Below are 26,816 nucleotides of genomic sequence, written 5' to 3'. Positions count from 1 at the left end.
ACAGAGAGCTTCTCCCAAGTATTTGAGGTAGCATTGGATAAATCATGAATTCCTAGGGCATTGAAACTTGTAACGGTATGGTAAACAACAGCCAGAAAACAATGAACACCTTATCCTTCTATTAAACACACACAAACTATGTTTAAAAAACATTAAGGTAGCAAAGTCAAGCACTCAAACTGGGGAATGCCAAAATTAAGACTGTCTGCATAAACTTAATTTGGCCCCCTCCTGTGTATTCATTATGATAGTCTTAATTACATGATCACATTTTTTTTTCTTAGCGGTCCTGCCTTTTTCACTGCACATAATGGGTGGTTCTCACTTAACTTTTAAGTGCTTGACTTTGCAACCTTAATCTTTTAATGTAGTTTTTTGTGTGCTATTTCCTAGGGTTTTTTTAAACTGAAAAAAACAAATTACATTGTCACATAACAACGACCTCCACATGGGTCATCAGCAGAGTTGGAACCTTTGATCCACCTCACAGACTTCTACTGTTTGAGCTAACATAGTAATTGCTAGCAGTAGTAGGTTGTCATCCTCTATATGGACCATCATTTGAGGGGGATGAGATATACACCTTGCCAGTAGGTTTCACATACTTGCTGACAGCAGAGGAATGGTGAGACTAAGGAATCCCGGGTTCCATTCCAGGCTCTGGAAGGGAGTGTGCTCTAGTGCAGCAGTTCTCAACCAGGAGTCCAGGGCCCATAAGGAGGTTTTAGGGGGTCCACCAAGCAGGACTGGCATCAGACTCACTGGGGTCCAGGGCAGAAAATCAAAGCCCCACCATCTGGAGCCTCACCACCCAGGCCTCAAGCTGAAGCTTGAGCAGCTTAGCTTTGTGGGGCCCCCTGTGGCATGGGCCCCAGGCAATTGCCCTGCTTGCTACCCTTTAATGCCAGCCCTGGCTTTTATATGCAGAAAGACAGTTGTGGCACAGTTGGGCCATAGAGTTTTTGGGCCGCATATTGTGGGGCCTCAGAAAGGAAAAGGTTGAGAACCCCTGCTCTAGTGGGCAGACTCTTCTGCCTGTTTCTCTCCCCACAAACATTTTACTCCTGTCCAATAGTCTTTCCCACGCCAGGCTCCTGTTCTGATCTCATTCTTCAGGCTTCCCATCCCAGTGTGCTTGCACAATGAGGCCAGTCCTGCTCCCAATTCTATTCTCAGCACACCTTCCTCTCTGTCCCCTCTACGCCCGCTCTATGTTTGATCTCTTCCACTGCTACCCATGTTCCCAGCCTACAGGCTTCTCATCCAATTTCAGTCTCCCCAGCTCCTTACTGGCTGCTTGTTCTAATCCTCTCTTCTGGCTCCTCATCCAAACTCAGTCCCTCACTAGCTCCCCATCCCAATCTTATCTGTCCCCACTGGCTCCCAATTTTCACTCTTCCCCTTCCCCCCTTCTCTGGTCCAGCTATTGCCCCTTCCACATTCAGATTGGATAGTTTCGTTCTCCATGCTGCTTGGGCATCAGCAAGGAGGGCACTGAGAACACAGGAGAAACAGATTCCCTGCTCTCAGTTCCAGTGCCTGGACCTGATGTGGCCTGCTTCATCTCAGAGCTGCAATTGGAAGGAAAGTCCTGCTCTACTCCCTTCAGTTACAGGCTTGAATGTGCTCAGTGTGGATGGAATCTTCATATTTTTAGCTGTCTAAATTATAGCAAGTCTGTACTGAGCACATGTGAACTTCATTTTTCCAAAGGTCTATTACATGGCCACATGTGGATACAGTTTCCTGGGGACTGCAAAAGACACATTCGTGACAGAAAGACCCACTTTCCTGACAAACTTTAAATCACTGCTTCACAGCATAGAGGCACAAGATCTTTTCAAAGAAAAGGAACCCAGAATTATTTAAATCAGTCAAAATATATCTCTAGCCTAATTTTTAGAGAAGGGCTCAGCTGTTTTGGCTGAAATTAAAAAATTAGCTCGACACAGACACCTGGTATAAAAAATTTCAGTTCATACTGTTTGGCAAAATTATAAGGGATTGAAAACGGATCTTGTAATGAGAAGTGTCAGACAATCTTAATAATGAAGAGTGCTACTAGCCTCACCTCTAATAATGAAAATAGCTTTTGATTTAGAATTCAATAGTTAAGAACCAACTCATGTGAGCTAATCACATGTTTTGGAAAAAATAAAATTACAGCTGCCTGAGGTATTTAACTTGTAAGGGTGGCCAGGGCAACTGCATTTAAAATACTATTCTGCATAAAAACTACATTGCTAATATGAGAACCAATTCTACAGTTTAATATAAACTGAGATAATGCAGACGTTTTTAAGTGGCTTGGTGTGGTTGGTGGGTGTGTGCCATTGTTGAAGAAGTGGGCAACAAAGAGAATTTAACTGTAGCATTTTGGATAGAGTTGGGAGCAAGCAATATGAGAATCAAGGAATTCAGAGGCTGTAGTAGTTAGGGCTAGAGATACCTAGGTCATAGACAAAGGTTTTAGCTGAAGAGCTAGAGAGGAATGAATAGTTTTCAAGATAAACAAAAGAAAGAATGAGCAGAATTTACTGTAAACTTGGTATGGGGAGAAGAAAATGATTTCAACTGTGTTTTAGGGTTTTCAATTACCCTCTTTGTTTGCGCTCAACTACATAATGAATTGAGTCTCTCAGATAAGAAATTTGTATCCCAAGTGTTTCAGATGGGGAAAGCTGGGATCCAGAGAGGTTAAATGACTTCTCCAAGGCCACACAGGAGACTAGCAGAGCCAAGAATAGAAATAATATCACACGAGTCCCACTACACTGCATTAACTACAAGACTATCTTTAATTTAAAACAATGCTAAACTTGTGAGTGTGAGCAAGTAGTTTAAGGAAATTATCAGAAGGGAGGATAAATATGAGATGTTGAGAGTCAGTCAAGGAGTTTTTGTTTTCACAGTGTTGTGCCTGAATTGATGGCTGGACACCCAAGAAAAGATTTCAGATGGTTGTAGAATCGGAACAGTGGGAGAAGTCAGGAGGGCAAGAAGAGTTGTCAGTGTTTAGCTGGTGGCTAAAACCTTAACAGTAGGTAAGATCACCAGTGGATTCAATTTAGAGAGCAGTGGACACCATGATGGAACATCATTTGGAGAAGCAGGCGGACAGCTGGTCAGGAAGGTCTCAAATCTCCAAGGAGAATTTGTTGAGGAATTTGGATAACAAACAAACAAGATTGCAGAGGATCCAGAGAAAAGTTAAGGAAGAAATTGAAAAGGAGTACTTGTGGCACCTTAGAGATTAACCAATTTATTTGAGCATAAGCTTTTGTGAGCTACAGCTCACTTCATCGGATGCATTCAGTGGAATTCAGGCCCCCTGTATGTATAAAAACATCCTCACTGCATTTTCCACTTTTACGCATCCGATGAAGTGAGCTGTAGCTCACGAAAGTTGATGCTCAGATAAATTGGTTAGTCTCTAAGGTGCCACAAGTACTCCTTTTCTTTTTACAAATACAGACTAACACGGCTGTTACTCTGAAACCGGAAGAAATTGATGCAGTGAGAAGATGGCACACAACATAATATACCAAACACGATTTCTTTCGTGAAGGAAAGACATTGCAACAAAAATACAAACTGTAATTGGGCCGTATCATCCGTGGCATCTCACAGGTGATCTGGAAGGAACCTTTGTGGCTTCTTGATTACCTGGTTACTGTCCAAACTAAGAACAACTTGAGGGCTGCTTAAATTCACACATTCTCTCTACACCAGCTCAGCATTGAGCAGGATTTTATTTTTTGGTCTGTAAAATGCCTGATGAATAATAAAGCTAATGGCTGTCAGCTGAGTATCTCTTGCATGCTGATGTGCTGATAAACCATTTTGTTTTAAGTGTCTGGGGTTTGTTTTGTTTTTTTAAACTTTTTTTTACTTACAACCAAATACTTTGTAACAGAATCCTGCTGAATATTTGTCTGTCTATACATGAGTTTTCATATCTCTTTCTCTAGCACAGCAGTTCTCAAACTGTGGGTCAGGACTCCATTTGAATGGGGTCACCTGGGCTAGTGTTAGATTTGCTGGGACCCGGGGCCAAACCTGAAGCACAAGCCCCACCACCCAGGTCCAAAGCACAAGGGCTTCAGCCCTGGGCAGCAGGGCTCAGGTTACAGGCCCCCTGCCTGGATATGAAGCTGCTGGGCTTTGGCTTTGCTCCCACTGCCCCTTCCCCCCACCCCACCACCATGGGCAGTTGCGCTTGGGTTTTGGCCCCTCCACTTGGGGCAACAGGTGGGCGGGGGGGGCCTTAGCCCTTTGGTCCCCCTCCTGGGGTTGTGTAGTAATATTTGTTGTCAGAAGAGGGCTGCAGTGCAATGAAGTTTGAGAACCCATGCAGTCTAGCATAAAAGATTATGGAGCTTCAAAATTCCTGCCTGGTAGAAAACCATTTACTAGTTTAAAATGCAAAAAAACCCCAAAAATAAAAATACTTTTCCAGTGGTTTAGAGAAATGGTTGAAATCATCCTTACTATGAATCGTTGGAATATTTCCTTGAAGTTATAGAACACTTAAAACAGGACATTCGCAGTACCCAATCTGTAGATGATTGCAAGGTATACCAAAGAAAGAAATCATTTATCTTTATTGCATTTCATCATGCCCTCTGCTTGGAGCATTTCCAAAAAAAACTGCTTATAAATATAATGCTTCGTTCATGTAGAATACTGTGGGTTTTTTTATAATACTTACAGAGAAGCCATGTGATAAAGTTGTTTGTTCCGTAATTTGTTGAAGTAGAGCACAATCTCCAAATGTTGTCCTTATTGATTTAGAAATGCTCTGTTATGGTTTTAATTCAGTGCGGGTGTCCTTGATGCAACATTTACTATAGTGATTTAAAAAATACAACAAACACCACCACTAATCTGAGCTGTGCTGCACTCTTTGCACATCCACCCCCTTAATGCATCAGATTTCCCACATTGCTAAACAGAAGGGCAGTTCTTGGGGGGGTCCTCTTCTAGAAAAAGTTGAAAACCATTGACATGATCCTCCATGTTTTAGTCAGGCAAAATTACTGTTGCCTTTGAGTGTTTTACTTGAGGAAGGCCTGCAAGATAGGACTCCTGCAGGTGGGTTACCTAGAGTAAGGTTGAGGCACGTTAGGTCAGAATGACTAATATTGCATGCCCATGCCTGCTTTATGGGCAAACAGAGAACTTCAGTCTTCAGGGCTCTCTGTATGATGTATTTCATGAATATTAAATCCAGAACAGAAAGTTCAAAAACGAATTTAAATTTGGGCACCCACTTACTCACAAGTAGTTTCTTCTCTTGGTAGGTTTAATTTTTCAGTAAAGCCGTAATACATATATACTTGATAGTCTTAAGATGTCAACACAACTTAATAAAACTTGATAGCTAACTTTAAAATAGATTTTAAATCTGACATTCTGTCCTTAGTTTGGCTTGTCCTAAAAAGGAGTAGCTTATGGTGTTACAAATTATGAAGTATTCAGTTTGAGCGGACCAAGATAGGATAGTGTTGTTCATCAATTTTGCATTTCCTTCTCCTCCTAATTTGTGCCACAATTCTAACAAACATATTTGTGGGCTTTAAATGTATAAATCAGAGGCTTCCATAAATCCTGCTAGAGTAACTCTGAGAAACTAATCAAGCTATTAATAACCAACCTGGTTTGAGCACCCTTGTACATCATGCCCTTCAGAATCAGGGCCTATGAAATACTTACATTCACTGCCAAAAAACTTGCTTAGTGCTGCTTCATACCCTTTCAAAACATCGAGGGAGCTAAACTGAAACCTCTGAAAGCAGAGTTAAGGTAATGTCTCCCACAAAATCTTAACTCCTGGTTTCTGAGTGTTCTCCACCTGCCTCTGTCAGATCAGAGGACTGTATCGTTCCCAAGCATGTGGAGGACAGTGGGGAAAAAGGGCACAATAGTAGCATGGGGGAAACTTGTAGGCATTGTCTTGCTTAGGAATATCGCATTTGATTATCCTGACTGAGGTTTGTGTTCTGCCAGTAGACTGCTAGAACTTTCCAGAGGAACGGTGTAGCTAGAGAATGGAGAGAGTGCATAGCAGTGTCTAAATGCCAGTGCAAATGTATATTCTCAGTGGCCTCAAGAACTCCACAAATATTAGAATGGCATGAAGCACTCTTACATTCCCTGTCTTGACGTACCTAGTAGAATGTCAGCCTTTGGAGGTGACCGTGACATCCATTTTAGAAGCCCTGAAACACTATTGACCTTTTAAAAAAGAAAAACACTCTTAGATTTTAGAGGAAAAAGGTGAGATCATCTACTTAGAATTCCTGCATATAAACAGTCCAGGAAATAAGCATTCCTGATTTCATCTAGGTGCAGCTCCACCTCTCCTCAAATGGCATTGTGAGCTCTGAAAAATTGCTACAACTGCTACCTGTATACAGTATAGCTACTCCCTGCAGACAGTACAGACGTCAGAGTGTATGAAGAGGAATGATGATATAGAATTGTGTTGGACATTATGTGGAAAATAGTAGATTTTGTTAGAGATAACTAGGTCCTGTTTGGTGGTGGTCTCTTCATGCTCCTGGTAGGGCTGGAAAAGTCTTGGGGAGGAGAAAAAGTGGTAGTCCTGCGCTGTAAGTAGCACATGTATGAGCTGGAGGTAAAAAGGGAAGAGGAGGGTAGCCCCAGAGCCTCCATCCCATATTGGGGGCCTACTGTAGTGAGAAGGGACTCTGTACACACCTCTGCAGCATAGGAGGCTTGCAGAGGTGTAAACTGGCCCATTCATCTGATTCAGATGAGAACATGCCTGTGAGAAATACCCCATGGAGATGATTACACCTTGAAATACTATCTCTGAGAAGCTGAACTGCCCCATTCATCTCAATGGGTGTTCTCCTTTCCCTCCTCTCATCACTGTACCTGTGGCATGTACCAAACATATCCCAGCTCCTTATTCTAGTCTCAGCACTCTCTCTATGGCATACACGGAGATTCCTTTTCCCAGCTTCCAGAACAGGCTCAGTTTATCATGCCTAGTGATGCCTTTCAGGAGTTAAGACTTTCGTAATAAAGAGAACCAATTCTTCCTGGCCAGGAATCTAGTGTCAGTCTCTCTGGTGTCATTTTTCCATATGGTAGCTAGCTAGTCCCTCCCGTATCTTAAGACCCAAGAATGGCAATACTGGGTCAGACCAAAGGTCCATCCAGCTCAGTATCCTGTCTACTGACAGTGGCCAATGCCAGGTGCCCCCGAAGGAGTGAACCTAACAGGTAATGATCAAGTGATCTCTCTCCTGCCATCCATCTCCACCCTCTGACAAACAGGGGCTGGGGACACCACTCCTTACCCATCCTGGCTAATAGCCATTAATAGACTTAATCTCCATGAATTTATCCAGTTCTCTTTTAAACCCTGTTATAGTCCTAGCCTAGTATCAGTCTAGTGTCTCACCACCATAACTGGCTTCATAATATGGCCCACCAGACTGTCCCAGTTTGGACTCAGGCAAGCAAGTAGATGGCTCTGACCTATTGTATCAAATGAAAACCCTGATCTTTTTACGTGTGAAATTTCATGTATTTTACCAGTTGAGATACACTTAGTGAGTTTGGTTTTAAAAACCTATTTGTATCCAGTATGTTTGTTTCACCAGTGTAGGGTTCCCCCCCATCCCACTAACTAGCTCTTAAGCACTGTGTTGCTACGTCACTGGGGCTCCATGTAGACCATGTTGGATTGCCACCGGTTAAACAGAAGAAAGGTACTAAATTAACCTCTCACTTGTAGAAGGTGATACCTCTAGAAGAGGGAGGGGATTTATTGACTGCTGCCGTAGCTCTAACAGTATGTAACTAGAGGACTTTCTTTTCATTTTCTTTCAATCTGGTCTTTCTCACAAGCACTAAATTTACAATTCATCTTGTAAAAGCAGTCTACCAGTATGTTCACTGAGGTTGTTAAATCATGATTAACAGACTATGAAAGTCTTCAAATGGTACTGAAATCTTCAGTCTGTGGCAAAATGTATCTGCGGATTTGCCTTGCCTCACTTGTGTTGAAAAGCATCTGCAACATCTCAACCCATGCCTAATGTTTTCTTCCTAGGTTAATATTCTACAAGACTAACTTTTTAGTTTTTGTTTTGTTTTCTGTTTATCACTGCAAATAGTTCTATCGTGCTTGTGAACTCTATGCTTTTAATATTTGGCAGGCAGTTTTTACTCTGAAGAGAGTATAGAACAGCTTTGTCTTCACTTCACGGGTCACTTGCTGGAGGATTCTCTGCTCCTTGAAGTCTTTAAACCATGGTTTGAGGACTTCAATAGCTCAGACATAGGTGAGAGTCTTATTGCAGGAGTGGATGGGTGAGATTCTGTGGCCTGCGTTGTGCAGGAGGTCAGACTAGATGATCATAATGGTCCCTTCTGACCTTAATATTTATGAATCTATGAATTGCTTGTTAATGTTTAAACTTAATCTAGAAAACAGTTCTACTGGTAGATCAAAACTAAATATGTTAAGCTGATGCAATCTGTTTTGTATTTGTCAGTTATTTTACCTTAGAATGAGGGATGCTGGCAGGTCAAATAATGCAATAATTTAAAGCCTTGTATCATAGAATCATAGAAGATTAGGGTTGGAAGAGACCTCAGGAGGTCATCTAGTCCAACCCCCTGCTCAAAGCAGGACCAATCCCAACTAAATCATCCCAGCCAGGGCTTTGTCAAGCCAGGCCTTAAAAACTTCTACGGATGGAGATTTCACTACCTCCCTAGGTAACGCATTCCAGTGCCTCACCACCCTCCTAATGAAATGGTTTTTCCTAATATCCAACCTACTTCTCCCCCCACACTGCAACTTGAGACTGTCAAGTTCCTTGTTCTGTCATCAGCCACCACTGAGAACAGGCTAGCTCCATCCTCTTTGGAACCCCCCTTCTGGTAATTGAAGGCTGCTATCAAATCCCCCCTTGCTCTTCTCTTCTGCAGACCAAATACGCCCAGTTCCCTCAGCCTCTCCTTGTAAATCATGTGCCCCAACCCCCTAATCATTTTCGTTGCCCTCCGCTGGACTCTCTCCAATTTGTCCACATCCTATCTGTAGTGGGGGGCCAAAACTGGATGCAGTACTCCAGATGTGGTCTCACCAGTGCCGAATAGATGGAAATAATCACTTCCTTTGATCTGCTGGCATTGCTCTTACTAATGCAGCCCAATGTGCTGTCAGCCTTCCTGGCAACAAGGGCACACTGTTGTCTCATATCCAGTTTCTCGTCCACTGTAATCCCCAGGTCCTTTTCTGCAGAACTGCTGCTTAGCCAGTCGGTCCCCAGCCTGTAGCAGTGCATGGAATTCTTCCGTCCTAAATGCAGGACTCTGTACTTGTCCTTGTTGAACCTCATCAGATTTCTTTTGGCCCAATCCTCCAATTTGTCTAGGTCACTCTGGACCCTATCCCTACCCTCCAGCATATCTACCTCTCCCCCACAGCTTAGTGTCATCCGCAAACTTGCTGAGGGTGCAATCCAGATCATCAGTGAAGATGTTGAACAAAACCGGCCCCGGGACCGACCCCTAAGGCACTCTGCTTGATACTGGCTTCCAATTAGACATCAAGCCATTGATCACTACCTGTTGAGCCCGAAAGTCTAGCCAGCTTTCTATCCACTTTATAGTCCATTAATCCAATCCATACTTTTTTAACTTGCTGGCAAGAATACTATGGGAGACCATATCAAAAGCTTTGCTGTAGTCAAAATATATCACATTCACTGCTTTTCCCATATCCTCAGAGCCATTTATCTCATCATAAAAGGCAATCAGGTTGGTCAGGCATGAATTGTCCTTGGTGAATCCATGTCGACTGTTCCTGAACACCTTCCTCTCCTCCAAGTGCTTCAAAATAGGTTCCTTAAGGACCTGCTCCATAACTTTGGTCCAGTTCATTCTGGGTGACATGGCTGGATAATGACCTGCTCTTAGTATTTCCATCTGTGGAGCTTTGAAAACCGATTGAAAAGAGGCTGATGCACTGCAATGATTGGTCCAAAAATATACCTTATAAAAATACTTGTTACATTAATTAAAACTTAAAGATTAAGAATCTCAGCCTCTGACAGTGCAGTGATATCTCTTTCTTAATTTCTGCTGTATTTCCCCTGCTAGAGTGACACAACTGATCTCGACTTATCTCTCTCACTTACCTTGGTCAGAAAAGTAACTCATCCATATTGCTCAGACCAACCATTATGTATGTCTGAGTGCAGAACAGGGATCACGGTTTTTTTGTGCTTTGGTCTTGTCCACTGTCTTGCTTTCCATGAAGCTGTGGCAGGAGTCCAAAGCTGAACTGTTAATAATAGATGAGAAGTGAGCAAAATTATGAAAGGATAACCTTTCCATTTAGGGCAAACTGGGTATTGCACATGTCACTGAAGTCAGAGTAGTCTCCTTTGCTTAGGTCTCTCTTTCATAGGAAGCTTTCCTTTAGACTAGCTTTCAGCAGCTGCCAAAATTTGTAGACAGCCTCAGAATTCATAAAGGCTCTGTCTAGAACCAGAGCAGACCTGTTAGAGGATCTAGATTTCTCTTTTCCTGAAACTAACTAAATGAAGAATCCAAAAATCACAAAAAAATCTTTCTATTCTTCCTCATCCTCCAATTTTCCCACAAAGAAGTGGAGATGGAAGGGTGAGATGTTAAGGCTGAATGGGAATTCCTGCTGAGATTACTAAACTTTTAACATTCAAATGAAATCTTACAAATTTCAGAAGGCAAGTCTGCATTTGTTCGAAGAATCCCAAACTAGATATAGATTGAAAAGAAGTCAGAGGTGTTCTCAGTAGAGGTCTTTTCTCAACAACCTATCCTTGCCCCACAGTGAACAGATGGAAATCTCTGAGAATTACTTTTGAGCCAATAACCAGGACCCTTGCTTTAGCCACATATAGAACATGGCTCAGTACAAAGGACTTACCCACCTCTTTACCTCTAAAGAAGAGGGTAAATTCCATATTCACTAAAACCATTCTAGCAGCTATATGTTTCAGATGCCATCAGATTCTGTTCCACATTCATAACTTCAGTTATCAGGTGCTACATATAGCTGCATTTCTAGAAAGCCAAACAGAATGCAGAGTGAGAAGATAGTATTTCAGTGGAATAAAAATAACTTGTTAGTAACTATCCTTGTTTGATAACACCTTGGCCTTTTAGCTTCAGGGTGCTTAGCACAGGATACACTTATTACTTCATAAACAGGAAGCATCTTCCAGTTACCTAAATGATATTTAATTGTGATGAAAATTGATTATCACCACTCAGGTATTTGTAAATCACTTGTTTGACAGTCAGCAAAATTATCCTGCTTCACATTTGGAACCTAAAATGAAAAGTTATAGAAACAATTGCATAATTACACTAGCATTCGTTAAGTAAACTGGTAACTAGCCAAAACGTAGGTTGCCAGGATCTTCAACCCTTTTGATTAGTATAAAACTATTTACTAGAATTGCTGTATGGTATCTACTGTAATGAAAGTGTACACTATTTGAATAGACACAGACTATAGTTTTAGGGAGCAAGTACACACAATGTACACTCGAATGATTTATGTGAAAGGTATGTATTATGAGGTATAAAACTAATTTCTTCAGAGACATTGAAGTTTGAAAAGCAATCATGAAATCAAAGCATGTCTTGTTTTGCTAGTATATATGTGCTTTAAGAAAAGAAGTGAGTAAAAAACTACGTAGAACAAATTATCAATTTGATTTCACTTGTTACTGAAAAGCTTGCAGTTTATCATTTTTGTCACGGGAATGGATTTTGTAATCTCTCAGCTCTCTAAAGCTTCTGCACTGATACACTTCAGGTAACTAAATCAGGCTATTTTAAGAACCTTTGCTATGTTGTCCTAGAGATGTAAAATTCAAATAAGAATATTAGATTATATTATAATACTGAATCAAAAGTGATGTATATATTTGTATGCTTCTAAAATATAGTAAACGGGTAGGAAATACAGGACCCAGATAGGGCTGCTCATGATGATCTAATGAAAATAATAATTTCAGCATTTGAGGGTTGCAGATTGGTGTTGTGTGTTCCCTTTTTTCTTTAAGCTACTTTGATATTACAAACTTATAAAAGAAAAAGGAAAGATGGCTTTGTCTCAGTTTTCCATCTGTAAAACAGTGATATCCCTTTACTTCACAGAGGTGCTTAGGTTAAATTCTTAATAGGGCAGGGACTGGCAACCTTTCGCACGCAGCCCGCCAGGGTAAGCCCCCTAGCAGGCTGGGTCTGTTTGTTTACCTGCAACGTCCGCAGATTCGTCCGATCGCAGCTCCCACTGGTCGCGGTTCGCTGTCCCAAGCCAATGGGGGCTGCGGGAAGTGACGCGGGCCGAGGGATGTGCTGGCTGCTGCTTCCTGCAGGCCCCATTGGCCTAGAGTGGCGAACCACAGCCAGTGGGAACTGCAATCGGCTAAACCTGCGGACACGGCAGGTAAACAAACTGGCCTGGCCCACCAGGGGGCTTACCCTGGCGGGCTGCGTGCAAAAGGTTGCCGATCCCTGGTTTAGGGTGTGTCCAGATACGAGCACCACAGAAAAGTATATAAGCAAATAAAATAAATAAACTACAGAACAAGAGCAAGCTTGTAAGGAGATGCTGCTTCTCTTATTTCCAGGTGAGACTTAAGTATTGCTTCATACTGCTTTTAATGAGGACTTATGTATGTGAACTCTTTTCACTGCTTTATTTAAATTTGTATTTCTTGTCCAGTATTCTGTGATATGAAACCTAATAATAATTTTGTCTAATAAAACACAGTAAAAACATTCTGAATAGACTTTTATCCTTTCTCTTGTCTTTTGACAGGCCAGTTGGGATGCCAAAAATGGAAAAAGTTTATCTACATAACCCTAGTTCAGAAGAAACTATTATATTAGTATCAATATCTGCTACAACATCACATTTTCATGCATCATTCTTTCAAAATAGGGTGAGTTACTCTGCTTTTTAAAGTTATCCTGTTTTTCTTATGACTGTGAAAACTTGTTTCTCTTTGTAATGAGTAGCTCTTGCTTGAAACAAAATTTCTTATGGATATCTAAAACTTTATGGATTCTTCAGTTCTTTTGATCTTTACCTTTTGACTTTTACCAAGACTGCTAAAACAACTGCAGGGCTCTCCGGAACCGCGGCGGTGAAAGGAGCAGAACATGGGCCCACTGGACAGCCCCACGCTGGCAACTCCTCTAGGGTGGCTGTACCGCCGCCCAGCCCTTCCACGCAGCTGCGTCTCCTGAGTCCTGTCTGGGGTCTGTACAGCCCTGCCGGAGGACTGGGCCCGGGATGAGGGACAGTACAGCCACTCTGGGGGAGCTGCTGGCATTCTGCTTCTTTCACTGCTGCGATTCCCAAGAGAGCCCTGCTGTTCAGCCCTGGAGCGGCTGTACCACCTCCAGCCCTATCCTACAGCGGGCTGCTGTACAGATCCCAGCCAGGAGACGCAGCTGCATGGAAGGGCTGGGGGTGGTACAGCTGCACCAGAGGACGCGGCCCGATGTTCTGCTTCTCCTGTGTCTTTACGGTACAGCGTACCGGCCCGGCTATAAATATCTTAATGGTACGGTGTACCGACTATACCGCCCTACTTGCACCACTGATTGTTTGTAAACTATTTTCCTTTACATTCTAAACATTTCTTTTCGGTGAAGTCGTCCCTAATTTTGCCATGAAAGGAACCTGCATTGAAATCCTTAGGACTCATTAAACTAAGACTGAAGTATTTTTGGGGGGAGCCACTGAAACTCTTCTGCCTTTAACCTGATCCTTAAGCCCACTAGGTCATTCCTGCTTCCTTGTCTTTTAATGTCGGTCAGTTTACTCTTTTGGCAGCTGTCGACAGTTTTTTTGTGGTAATAGTTTCTACAGCCAATTCCAGGGTTGTGTGGGGTTTTTTTTAAGTTTTTAAATGCATTTATCATAAGGGAGAACATTAGAAACAGTAAATAAGCAGACACAACTAGATTAAGATTGTTATGAAAAATGTACCAGCTGTGCTCTAAGATTTGTTACAAAGAATACCAGCTAAGTCTTACCTTTTAGGAAGTTCTGTGTCAGCTAGTTGCTGTCTGAGGTTCCCCCCACCCCCCACAGTCTGTCTAAATTAGGACAGTAGCCTATTGCTGACAATGGTTGTCAACTGGTCCCTTCTAGATCTGTGTCAACTGATGTCAGTACAGTTTGGCTGGTAATGTAGATGGGTCAAATGGTTTTAAACTCTGACAGATCCTATATCATACTAGGCCTCTAGGACACTTCTGTGGAGATGCTGAAAACAATTTGTCCCTATTTACACTAGCAGCCAAACTGCTTTAAATATCACTTGAGGAGCAGCTGGGGGAGATTCACTGTTAAATTATCAATAATGCAAATCACTGTCAGAGTATAATCAGACCCTCTGAATCACAAACTGTGTCTAGTTCCATTCCTTCTCTTGTAATCCAGAGTGAAGCTCTGAGTCCATGTGGTGTTTTTATAAGTCATACATTACTGTATCCTTTAATCAGATATCAGTCCACAAGTACAGTTGTATTTTAAAGTTCTAACCTATTTGCTTAGATGTTCAGTACAGTACTCAGAAGCATCTTTCACTTTACTTAATTTTGAAAGGGTACAGATCCATACTTTCACCCATTTCAAAAGATGTCACCTGTCCAAGAGGTGAGTCCTTTAAGATGGATACAGAAATGCTGTGCATTTAAAAAAAAACCCTCCAAAAAACAAGTAGCCCGAAAGTTTCCGGTTTACCTTAAGGATCTTTGTGTTATTTGAGGTAGCATTTTTCTTGAAGCAACTGCTATTAGCCTGTTTAATGAACACTTCATATTGGGAATTTGTTTCCTAGCTGAAGGCAGTTTAGAAAATTAAAATTAATAGAAAAAACATATAGAGCCAGCATATTGCTATAACAGATACAAGCCAAATTGAACAGCGAGGTCTGAACTGTCGCACTGAAATCAGAAATACCTTAATGTGTTCACTTCATACTTTGTAAAGTTAAATCCAAAGATCTGATTCATTTTAGTTAAACCATTCTACCTCTTTTAAACCTGATCTACAATACTCTTGATAGAGTGGATGTCAAAGCTCTGCTGATTGTACATGTGTTGCCTTGAGTATGACAAATTTACAGGGAGTTGTACTTATTACTAACCCATCAGAGCAGTTTTTTCCAAGGCCTGTGAAGCAGATGACAGGCATTGGGCTCTCAACCAAGAAATTTGAAGAGGGCTAGCATCTGTGTGCGCTTTCTTGTTTGTTTTTGTCTAGTGTGTTCAGAAAACTATAACCGTTTTTGGGTCCTTAACAATGAGATGTCCTTTCTCAGTGTTGAGAATTATGATATTTGAATAGTCAATAAATCAAGTTAAATCAAGGTATAGAAAAAATTAATTTTTAGAAATTATTTACAATATCAAGTAGCTTTGGATATGAGTGAGATTATTTGAGGATGTGGTAGGAAAACGGTGCATTATCTTTAATTTACAAATAGGTAATTCCAGTCTTTATCTGGCCAAATAAATTTCTCATTTGTCTTCATTTCTCAGTGAAATGGCAATTCATTTTTATTATTTAAAGGACACTGTCAAGATTGGTTTACCATTTCTCCCCCCGCCTTAAATTTTGTAGAAATTCCTTCCATTTAAAAACGTATTAAAATATCACAGTACAATAGAATTAACATACTTTGGACAGACAAAGCTAAAAAAGATGAAAAAAACTGGGCACATGTAATGCTTAATGTGAGTTTTTTCAAAACGTTTTATTTCTGTTTTTTTAAAAGTGATGGATGATATGAAGAGGACAGAAGGAAAAAGGGAATAGATTTTATTTTTTCTCCATTTAAAGATAATGAACATAGACACTTTTTTAAACTCTAATACGTCAGTTAAGAGATGGGCGGTGGGAGTTGATGCACTGATGTTTCACCACCAAAGTGGCAAAGCTGGGTAATCAGAAAGTACCTTTTGATAATCAGTGCCCAAACCCTGTACTGTAATCTTTAATGTTACGGAATGTTTTTTGGTTCTAAGTGTTGAATACTCATATCAGGTTTTAAGGTCCTGATTTAAGGTTGAAGTTTGCAGTATCGTACAACTGTGTGAACACTGACATTCAACTTCCTTTGCCTATATAAAGGTAGAATGAATAGGTGATATATAGTATTTTCTCCGTATGAAATTGACTTTGTTTTCAAACTAAAATCTTTAAGAAATTTCAGTGACATTTTAGATTAAGCTGTTAGAAACCCATATGAATACATTAATTTTTTTAACAAAGTACTGTATACAATAGCTTAAATCTTGCTTTGTTCCTTGTTAATATTTTTTGCTAATGTTTAAATGTGCAGTTTCAGCTAAACATTCTTTGAACTATATAGCTTTCATTGTGGCTATCTTAAACTGATTTGAAAAAACAAATTACAATGAAGAGAAAATAAGACTGATATTAGAAATGCATTAACAAATTTAGTCATAGTCCCACTTACTGTGCCATTTTGTGGTTGCTGACTTTCCTTCTGAGTCCTCCCTTTGTGCCAGAACTATACTGCAGGATCTCAGCTGCATTTAAAAATAAAATTGAGTTTCTAGCCTGTATAGTTACAAAGAAAACTTTAAAAACATTAATGGAGTGTAAAACAATGAAGTGATATCTGCCTGAGTTGTAAGACTGTCTGAAACAGTAATTCTAACACAGGAGTAAATGGCCTTGTTCATATCCATGAGTGTTAATACTGAAACTTAATGTCGTTAAATGTCAGAACTTTTTAACTGCTAATAACTTTAACAAGTAATAAACACGAAATAGTCATCTGTTTGTTTTTATTTATTTTGGGTAGCACCTTAAGTTGCTATACAAACACAAATGTTGTTATGGTCCCTGCCCCTAAAAGCACAACCTTTGACAACCTTCTATGCGTCCAAAAGTTCTGTCATAATTGCTAGTTTCTTCACAACAACATTCATTATGCAGCTATAAGTTATCGGTACAAAGTTTCTGCAGGATATTGAACATAAAAATGTAGGGTGTAGTGTAAATTTTAATTATAATATCAAACTAAACATGTAATGTATTGATTATATTATTCATATTCACATTTAACTCCATTTAGAACCTCCTTTGCTTTATGTGAAGCTGCCACAGAATTTCTAGTCTGCTGCAAAATCCTTTCCATAGAATTTAGGTCAAGTTCGCCATGAAGTACACTGGAGGGGATTCTTGACTATAATATGCAACAGTGTTTGTTTGAAAGGTGGATAGTCCTCCTTCAATGTTCTTATTTTCTCATTGCTTTTATTTTTCAGAAAATTCTTCCAGGAGGGAACACATCTTTTGATGTAGTTTTCCTTGCAAGAGTAGTTGGGAATGTAGAGAACACTTTATTTATTAACACTTCTAATCATGGGGTATTTACTTACCAGGTAAGAGAAGAAATGCGAGAATAATCTTTTTAACATTCTTAAAATAGATAACCATATAGGTCTGTGAATATCTTTTGTGACTATGTTTAGTGGTAGGTATAAAAAGTGTTGTTTAGCCATCTAAAGAGGTGCCAAGATATGGAGAAAAGTGCCACAGAATTTGTTGCCTGAGTGTGGACATTAATACCTATAAACACCATTATGCTCACAAATTGCTATATGTAAATACCCCTATCAAAACCTAATACTGAGCATCCTGTCTGAAAAGTTTCCTGAAGACAAAGGTATGCAGTAGCTTACCCATTGTTATCACAAGTTTGTATCTGTTCCTGATTGGGGCAACTTTTTAATAGAATGCTTTCCTTTGGTGTTGTGCTGAAAGCTAACAAATTAAGGGCAAGAATCTGACCCCCTAACTCATATTGTGGATGCTGTTCAGTGAGAATAAGGGTATCTGAATCAGATATTAAATAACTTCACATATAAGGGGAGCTATAGTTTGTATATTCTGTATGTACTAGGGAGTGACGAAGGTTCCTCCATATATAATGTGGATGTCTTACTGTTAAGTTAGGAGGATGGATTATTCAAAAGTCTGGCAATGTGATAGGGATGTCAACTTCTAGGTCACTTGTAAGTTGATTCAAATCACTAGTAAATTAAGTATTTGCCATTAGTAAATCTACCAGTACGGTTAGGCATATGAGAAATGAGTGGGAAAGAGAAATGGTGGTGGGCAAGTAGATTCTGGAACCAGGTTACTAAGCCAGTTTTTGAAAATCTGTACTGAATTCCCTAACAATATGGTTTCTTTTTTTTAAAAAAAGTAACTGCAGAAGTTATACACCAGTAATTTTGTTGTTGTTTACTAGATGCCCAATGGGCCAATTTAATGTAATAATTCATATGCAGATTTTAAAGTTTGGTTCTAGTCTGAAGTCACACAGTAAAAAATGAGAGAGAGAAGAACAAAGCTGGCAAGGTGGACGTAGGTTAAAATGCTCAGTGTATTTTCTTATAGTACTAGAGCAGGGGTCTCAAACTCGATTTACCTTAGGGCCAGGGCCAGTCCTCAAATCATCCCAGCAGGCCAGTGTCATTCATGCCGCCCAGAACCCGCCCCCCCCCAACTCTGCCCCCCACCTGCCTAAGGCTCTGGGAGGGAGTTTGGGTGGGGGAGGAGGTCTGGGGTAGGGGATTGGGGTGCAGGGTCTGGGAGGGAGTTTAGGTGCAGAAGGGGTAAGAGGTTGGGCTTTGAGAGGGAGTTTGGGTGGGGGAGGGGGTCTGCGGTGCAGGCTCTGGGATGGAGTTTGGGTGCTGGGTGCAGGCTCTGGTTGGGGCAGGAGGAGGGGGTGGGGTTACAGGCTCTGGGAGGGAGTTTGGGGCTGAGAGGTGTGTGCAAATCTGGGAGGGAGTTTGTGGGCGGGAGGGGTTGGGGGTGCAGGCTCTGGGAGGGGGTTGCGGGGTGTGGCAGTTAACTGGGGCTCCAAGGCGGGGCAGGCCAGGGGCCCTCCCCATGCTTCTGCCCCCCGCAGCTTCCCATTGGCTGCAGGGGCGCTCGGGGCGGGGGCAGCGTGTGGAAGCACAGCCCCGCCCCAGGGCCACAGGGAGGGGCTGACAGCCATGTGGAGCGAGTGCACAGGAAGCCGCTCAGCTCTGCTGTGTTGCCAGTGATGGGCGGGGACCCAGGCCATTTTAAATTGCTCAGGGGTTGGGGGAGCACCAGGGGGCAGCAGGTGGGGCCAAGGCAGAGACCTGGCCCCAAAATTGCTGGAGGCCCACGGGCCACATTGGAGAGGTTCTCAGGCCGCAGATGGGGGCCAGGAGTTTGAGATCCCTGTACAAGAACAAGGGAGGATTCAGTGAAATTGAAATTTAGAAATTTTAAAACTGATTAAAGGACATTTTTTTATTCACCACACAATTAACTTGTGGAACTCATTGCCACTAAATATAATTCAAGTGAAGGATAATTTACAAAAAGAATTAGCTGTGTGGATAATAAGAACATTTTCTGCTAAAATGGATAGGGTAGAAAAATATAGAGAAATACTCATGTTTCTGCGTCTAAGCCTGCTGCTCAGGTACAAAGACCATGTGTGATATTAGAACCTATATAGAACAGAGAGGAAGTTTAGTTGTTTAGGAAGAAATTACAGCTATTCTGTAACTGTCCCTTATGAGATGTCTTTCACCTTTGTGAAACATCTGGTACCGGCCACTCAGAAAAGATATCGGACCAGAGAGATCAACAATCTGACCTGGCTTTCGTCACACTCTATGTTCCGTGTTTGTGTGTCAGTAGTTAGCAGAGGTGACGGGTATAGAAATCATACTCTTGGTTGTACACTGAGCCAACTTGATCTGAAATAAACATGGATTTCCATGATGCCTTTTTAAAATTAATTTTCAGAATTAGAGCACACTTTAAATTGATGGCATTTATTTGAAAAATTGCCGAGTCCGTTCCCTAAAATTGACACATTTTTTAGATACAATACTAGTTGCAGAAACTAAGACTCTTTTTTTCCTCTGGTTTGAAACAGGTGTTTGGTGTTGGAGTCCCGAACCCTTATCGGTTGCGCCCTTTTATTGGGGCAAGAGTTCCTGTAAATAGCAGTTTTTCTCCTATAATAAATATACACAATCCCCACAGTGAACCTTTGCAGGTGAGCATCAGGTGCCAGCTTCATGTATGTGTTTATTTTTTACAGTGTTCACTGAAATTTGTTCAATATTTGCTTTGTTGAAATTGTATAAAAATTACAAAGTGTTTTGTTTCAGAATGCTTCCCCTCCCTCCCCCCACTTTTCAAAACTTCTTTTCTGGTATTTTGAGCACTAATGTGCCCTGTTTAAAATGCACTAAAGGAGAAAAACACTCATAACTGATTTGATGACTTGATTGTCTAATTTAATATTTTGAGAAGCTGTGTTCAAAACATTGTACGGAATTACAAATAAACAGGTATGTAAATTTAGGGCCGAATCTTGCAAATTATAAGCACTTGCATAACTTTACACGCAAGTCCCACTAGAATAATTGGGATTGCTCACAGGCAGAAAATTGAATAGAAGTTTGCATGATTTGGGTTTCTTATGTGAAACTACTCTCTAAAGAAAAAAGAACAGGAGTACTTGTCGCACCTTAGAGACAAATTTTTTTGAGCATAAGCTTTCGTGGGCGACAGCCCACTTCATTGGATGCATGCAGTGGAAAATACAGTAGCATGATTTTATATACACAGAGAACATGAAACAATGGGTGTTACCATGCACACTATAACAAGAGTGATCAATTAAGGTGAGCTATTACCAGCAGGACAGCGGGCGGGGGAAGCCATCAGGAACAGTATCCCCAATAATGTCACGGCAAACCTGGTGGCTGAACTTTGTGACTTTGTCCTCACCCATAACTATTTCACATTTGGGGACAATGTATACGTTCAAATCAGCGGCACTGCTATGGGTACCCGCATGGCCCCACAGTATGCCAATATTTTTATGGCTGACTTAGAACAACACTTCCCCAGCTCTCGACCCCTAACGCCCCTACTCGGGCTACATTGATGACATCTTCATCATCTGGACCCATGGAAAAGAAGCCCTTGAGGAATTCCATCATGATTTCAACAATTTCCATCCCACAATCAACCTCAGCCTGGTCCAGTCCACACAAGAGATCCACTTCCTGGACACTACAGTGCTAATAAGTGATGGTCACATAAATACAACCCTATACCGGAAACCTACTGACCGCTATTCCTACCTACATGCCTCCAGCTTTCATCCAGACCACACCACACAATCCATTGTCTACAGCCAAGCTCTACGACACAACCGCATTTGCTCCAACCCCTCAGACAGAGACAAACACCTACAAGATCTCTATCAAGCATTCTTACAACTACAGTACCCACCTGCTGAAGTGAAGAAACAGATTGACAGAGCCAGAAGAGTATCCAGAGGTCACCTACTACAGGACAGGCCCAACAAAGAAAATAACAGAACGCCACTAGCCGTCACCTTCAGCCCCCAACTATAACCTCTCCAGCGCATCATCAAGGATCTACAACCTATCCTGAAGGACAACCCATCACTCTTACAGATCTTCGGAGACAGACCAGTCCTTGCTTACAGACAGCCCCCCAACTTGAAGCAAATACTCACCAGCAACCACACACCATACAACAGAACCACTAACCCAAGAACCTATCCTTGCAACAAAGCCCGTTGCCAACTGTGTCCACATATCTATTCAGGGGACATCATCATAGGGCCTAATCACATCAGCCACACTATCAGAGGCTTGTTCTCCTGCACATCTACCAGTGTGATATATGCCATCATGTGCCAGCAATGCCCTTCTGCCATGTACATTGATCAAACTGGACAGTCTCTACGTAAAAAAATAAATGGACACGTATCAGACGTCAAGAATTATAACATTCAAAAACCAGTCGGAGAACACTTCAGTCTCTCTGGTCACTCGATTACAGATCTAAAAGTCACAATATTACAACAAAAAAACTTCAAAAACAGACTCCAATGAGGGACTGCTGAATTGGAATTAATTTGGAAATTGGACACCATTAAATTAGGCTTGAATAAAGACTGGGAGTGGATGTGTGTCACGGTTCCTTCCCCACTCTGAATTCTAGGGTGCAGATGTGGGGACCTGCATGAAAGACCCCCTACGCTTATTCTTACCAGCTTAGGTTAAAAACTTCCCTAAGGTACAAACTTTGCCTTGTCCTTGAACCGTATGCTGCCACCACCAAGTGTTTTAAACAAAGAACAGGGAAAGAGTCCACTTGGAGACATCTTCCCCCAAAATATCCCCCCAAGCCCTACGCCCCCTTTCTTGGGGAAGGCTTGATAAGAATCCTCACCAATTGGTACAGGTGAACACAGACCCAAACCCTTGGATCTTAAGAACCAATGAAAAATCAATCAGGTTCTTAAAAGAAGAATTTTAATTAAAGAAAAGGTAAAAGAATCAGCTCTGTAAAATCAGGATTACAGGGTAATCAGATTCAAAACATAAGAGAATCCCTCCAAGCAAAACCTTAAGTTACAAAAAGACACAAATCAGGAAGATGCATTCCATCGAGTACAGCTTATTTTACCAGCCATTAAACAAAAGGAAATCTAATGCATTTCTAGCTAGATTACTTACTAACTTAATAGGAGTTGTAAGTCTACATTCCTGATCTGTTGCTGGCAAAAGCATCACACAGACAGACCAACCCTTTGTTCCCCCTCTTCCCCCCCTCTCCCCCAGATTTGAAAGTATCTTGTCCTCTCATTGGTCATTTTGGGTCAGGTGCCAGTTAGGTTACCATAGCTTCTTAACCCTTTACAGGTGAAAGGGTTTTTCCTCTGGCCAGGAGGGATTTTATAGCACCGTATACAGAAAGATGGTTACCCTTCCCTTTATATTTATGACAATGTGTCATTACACAAAGTAAAACTATTTCCACATGTTTATTTTTCCCTCTTACTGTTCCTCACACGTTCTTGTCAACTGCTGGAAATGGCCCACCTTGATTATCACTACAAACGGTTCCCCCTCTCCCCCCCGCTCTCCTGCTGGTAATAGCTCACCTTAACTGATCACTCTCATTATAGTGTGCATGGTAACACCCGTTGTTTCGTGTTCTCTGTGTATGTAAAATTGCCCTATTGTATTTTCCACTGCATGCATCCAATGAAGTGGGCTGTCACCCATGAAAGCTTATGCTCAAATAAATTTGTTCGTCTCTAAGGTGCCACAAGTACTCCTGTTCTTTTTGCGGATACAGACTAACACGGCTGCTATTCTGATACTCTCTAAAGAGGAAATTAAAAAGTAGAAAAAGCATGAAATTAGCCAATTTAAAAGCACTTTTCATCATACTCGTGTAAAAAATTAAACTTGACAAGCCACTTTAGAAGTTAGTATATGTGCTTAATCTTTGCCTTCACTGGTAAGTAAGGAAAAACATTGATGCAAATAAAATGCAGTATATTTTCAAAGCAGAGAATAAAGGAAAGTGATTCATTGTTTGAACACAGACAAGTCACTTAACTTCTCTATGCATGTGTTCTCAACTGTAAAATGGAGTATAATCATTCTTAACCACTTTTGTAAAGTGTTGAAATTTATGGATGAAAAACAGAATGTCAATTCTAAAAACAATAAAAAAGAAAGGGAAAAAGTTTCCTTAAAAATCACTGTTTTATTTGGCAAAGACTGCCAAAAGCATTGAAAGTCTGTTGTACACAATAACTAAAATGAAATTTATTTTCCTCTACTGAAGTTTAAAAAAAAAAATTTACCTTGTTCTAAACTACCTCATTGTATGGATGGCTTTTTTTTAAATTTACAGAAATATCTTCTGAGGGCAAAAGTATTTTAACATTCAGACATAGTTAATGTTGGAAGCAGTAGCTGTGTCGTTTTGGAAAAGAAAACAAATCTTCCACTGATGGGATTTCTGTAAATGTGACACCTTATGCTCTACAAATTCTGACATACATAGATGTAGAAGGTGCCTGTTTCCTGAAGCTTAATACTGTGATTATCTGAAATCAGCAAAATCTAATTAATTAAAATTGGAATAGATCCAGGGGTGAAAGTAAAATTGAAAACTTACCAGTACGGGGGCCCCCAGAAGGGGTGGGGCCTTGGGAAGAAGGGGCAGGGCTGAGGGGGTCAGCGTCCCAGCCAGCCCTTACACACTGCCTGGCCTGGGGCTTCAGCGGCAATTTAAAGGGCCTGGGTCTCTGGCTGTTGCTACCGCAGCAGCAGCCGGAGCCCCAGTCCCTTTTAAATCGCTGGCCCCTGGCCAGCTGCTCCTTTTGCTCCCCGCCCCCCCCCACTCCCTTTTGGCAGCCTGGGGAGGGGCAAAGGCAGCAGCAAAGATAAAGTGCTGCCGCAGCAGCGCTTTAAGCAGGGTCCTTTGCCGTGGCTGTGCTTTTAACATGGCTGCCCTTTTTGCACTCCACCGTCGGTGGCCCTGCTGCTAGGGACCCAGCAGGGCCGCCGGCGGGGGGAGCAAAAGTGGCAGCACTTTAAAGGAAGGCAGTAGGGGCCGGTACTGGCAGCCACTTTTTACCGGTACACCGTACCGGTCCGTATCGCCTTACTTTCACCCCGAGTAGATCCAACAGACTGTGCTCTTGTGCCTTTGCTGGTCCATTACACTATAGATTATAATTTCACATAACTAATGAAAGCTCTTTTAATGTTTGGTTTTTGTCATAGGTGGTAGAAATGTATTCAAGTGGAGGTGATCTCCACCTAGAGCTTCCAACAGGTCAACAAGGGGGTACAAAAAAACTGTGGGTGAGTGGTCATACGTTTTCTAACCGGTTCTGTATTCATTTTGGTCTGGTGATTTTTGTTCTTGTTCAGCAACCATTTAAAAAGTAGATAAACATACAAATGACTATTATTAAATTGAAGTCAGTGGGAGCTGGATCAGGTTCTTATTTATTACAGGTGTCTATTCATGTTATATATTTTTCTGAAATGGGAAAAATAGAAAAATATACAGTGATTCATGTTGGGGTCATGATGCCACTTGAACATTGTCATGTATAGGATGTCAAATTATGCATATGACTGTTTCAGGGAAAAAGATTCCCAAACAAGAATTTCCAAATGTACATCCTTAGTTTATGCATCCATGGGTGAAGGGGTGTACTGTCACCATTCTAGTTCTGGGCTTGATTAATTTCAAAAATACCTTTTCTAGAGGTGTACTCTACTTCCAGTTTGAGATGAGTGGTGCCCTTTTGAAGGAGGGAATGACGAAGGCTTTACTCAGACTTTTATCCTTCAGTAGGAAGTTCTATAAAGAAACCAAAATACATTTCAGCAGCTTAAAGCTGTATCTTTAAGATACAAAATGCAACATGTTAGAAATGTATGATTGCAGTGCACAGAGTTTATGGTTATTAAACAATGTATAAATCACCTTAGAATTCTCTTTACTATGGCTGACAACCTTTATTATTAAAGGAGAAACATTTCTTCATTGTCTGAGAGAAAAACCCGCATGTTGTGTTGAATAAAAGCAAACACCTATATTTGGTTATGATGGAAATACAAGTCTATTGTATGTTGCTTTTGTATTAGACTCTGTATTCAATTGATTATTTGTGCTATTAAAATTCTCCTCTTAAATATAAACTCCATCCAGTGTGAATACAACAGAATTCCACAGTTATGCCTGTATCTTTTTCTGATAAGGGTTGAAAAATTCTTCTGGCCCCTTCCCAGAGTCCCGAGAGAAACTCTGTTGCAAGGCAACCTAGCAGAAGAGGGTTGAGAGTGACCTCTTCCTAAAAGGCACCACTTTCAGTCCCGCAGTAGCATTGCTAGAGACCAGCATGTGGCACGCTTTTCCTCGGGCCAAACATGCTGACACAGAAATCTTAATGTATCTTTGTACTGTGTTGTCGGTAGATTGCTAACTAGCCCTTCTTTCCTTTTTTATAAATATGCCATTATAATCCACCCCAATATACTGCTAATTCTTTTTAGAGCATTGTCTACGCATAAAAATGACACCAAATATTCTGCATTTTTTTAACAATGTAATGTGTTCCATGTTGCAGCCTTATTGGAGCTACAGTATTCTTATTTATGTCTGTGATTATTTCAAAAGGAAATTCCCCCCTATGAAACAAAGGGAGTGATGAGAGCCAGCTTTTCTTCAAGAGAAGCAGATAATCATACAGCCTTCATTAGAATAAAAACAAATGCCTCAGACAACACAAAATTTATCATTCTTCCTGTTGAAGTAGAGGTTACAACAGGTTTGTGGGAAAATGCAATATTTAAAATATTTAGTTTATATTGCTATACTAGAATAAGAAAATATTAATGGTTTTCCTTTTCTTTTTTGTAAAGCTCCAGGAATCTATTCATCAACAGAAATGCTAGATTTTGGTACACTACGAACACAAGGTAAATTATACTTAGGATTTCTCATTCTAGGTTTTAAAAATAAAATCCCCCCCCCCCCAAAAAAAAGGATTGTAGACAATATACATAGAAAATTCCCAGTTCTGCACCGATGAAAATTATTTGTGGAGGAAAATGGTGAATTCTAAAGATCGTTCGGAGTCTGCTGAGCTTAATTTGTGCTTGTCTTCACAGGCGGGTTTTTTTAAAAATGTAATTAAAGGAAAACGACTTTTTAAATGCCATTTAAAACAGATTTTTTTTCCTCCTAATAATAAATAATCCAAAATGTCATAAAAATAAATACTTAACATGAGATATAGTATAAAACTAAAACCAAAAAAATAACCTGGGTCTGATTTTCAAAGATGGATGGATGT

At 40.9% G+C, this 26,816-nt stretch overlaps 1 protein-coding gene across 4 annotated transcripts in view; it reads left to right on the top strand.

Moving 5' to 3' along the window:
- TMEM131 (transmembrane protein 131) overlaps positions 1–26,816 on the top strand; it is a 202,525-nt gene that overhangs the window by 97,198 nt on the left and 78,511 nt on the right. For all 4 annotated transcript variants that reach the window (XR_012159916.1, XM_073352811.1, XM_073352822.1 and 1 more), the window contains exons 5-10: positions 12,869–12,992; positions 17,365–17,481; positions 20,028–20,150; positions 24,730–24,810; positions 26,138–26,288; positions 26,383–26,439. Coding sequence is in view for 3 of the 4 variants with exons in the window: in XM_073352811.1 (XP_073208912.1) it covers positions 12,869–12,992; positions 17,365–17,481; positions 20,028–20,150; positions 24,730–24,810; positions 26,138–26,288; positions 26,383–26,439 (653 nt within the window). In the remaining variant the exon portion in view is untranslated. The remainder of the gene's footprint in view (positions 1–12,868; positions 12,993–17,364; positions 17,482–20,027; positions 20,151–24,729; positions 24,811–26,137; positions 26,289–26,382; positions 26,440–26,816) is intronic.

The sequence above is a fragment of the Lepidochelys kempii genome, chromosome 1, assembly GCF_965140265.1.
Source record: "Lepidochelys kempii isolate rLepKem1 chromosome 1, rLepKem1.hap2, whole genome shotgun sequence".
NCBI lineage: Eukaryota > Metazoa > Chordata > Testudines > Cheloniidae > Lepidochelys > Lepidochelys kempii.
This window is presented reverse-complemented; position numbering and strand designations above follow the sequence as displayed.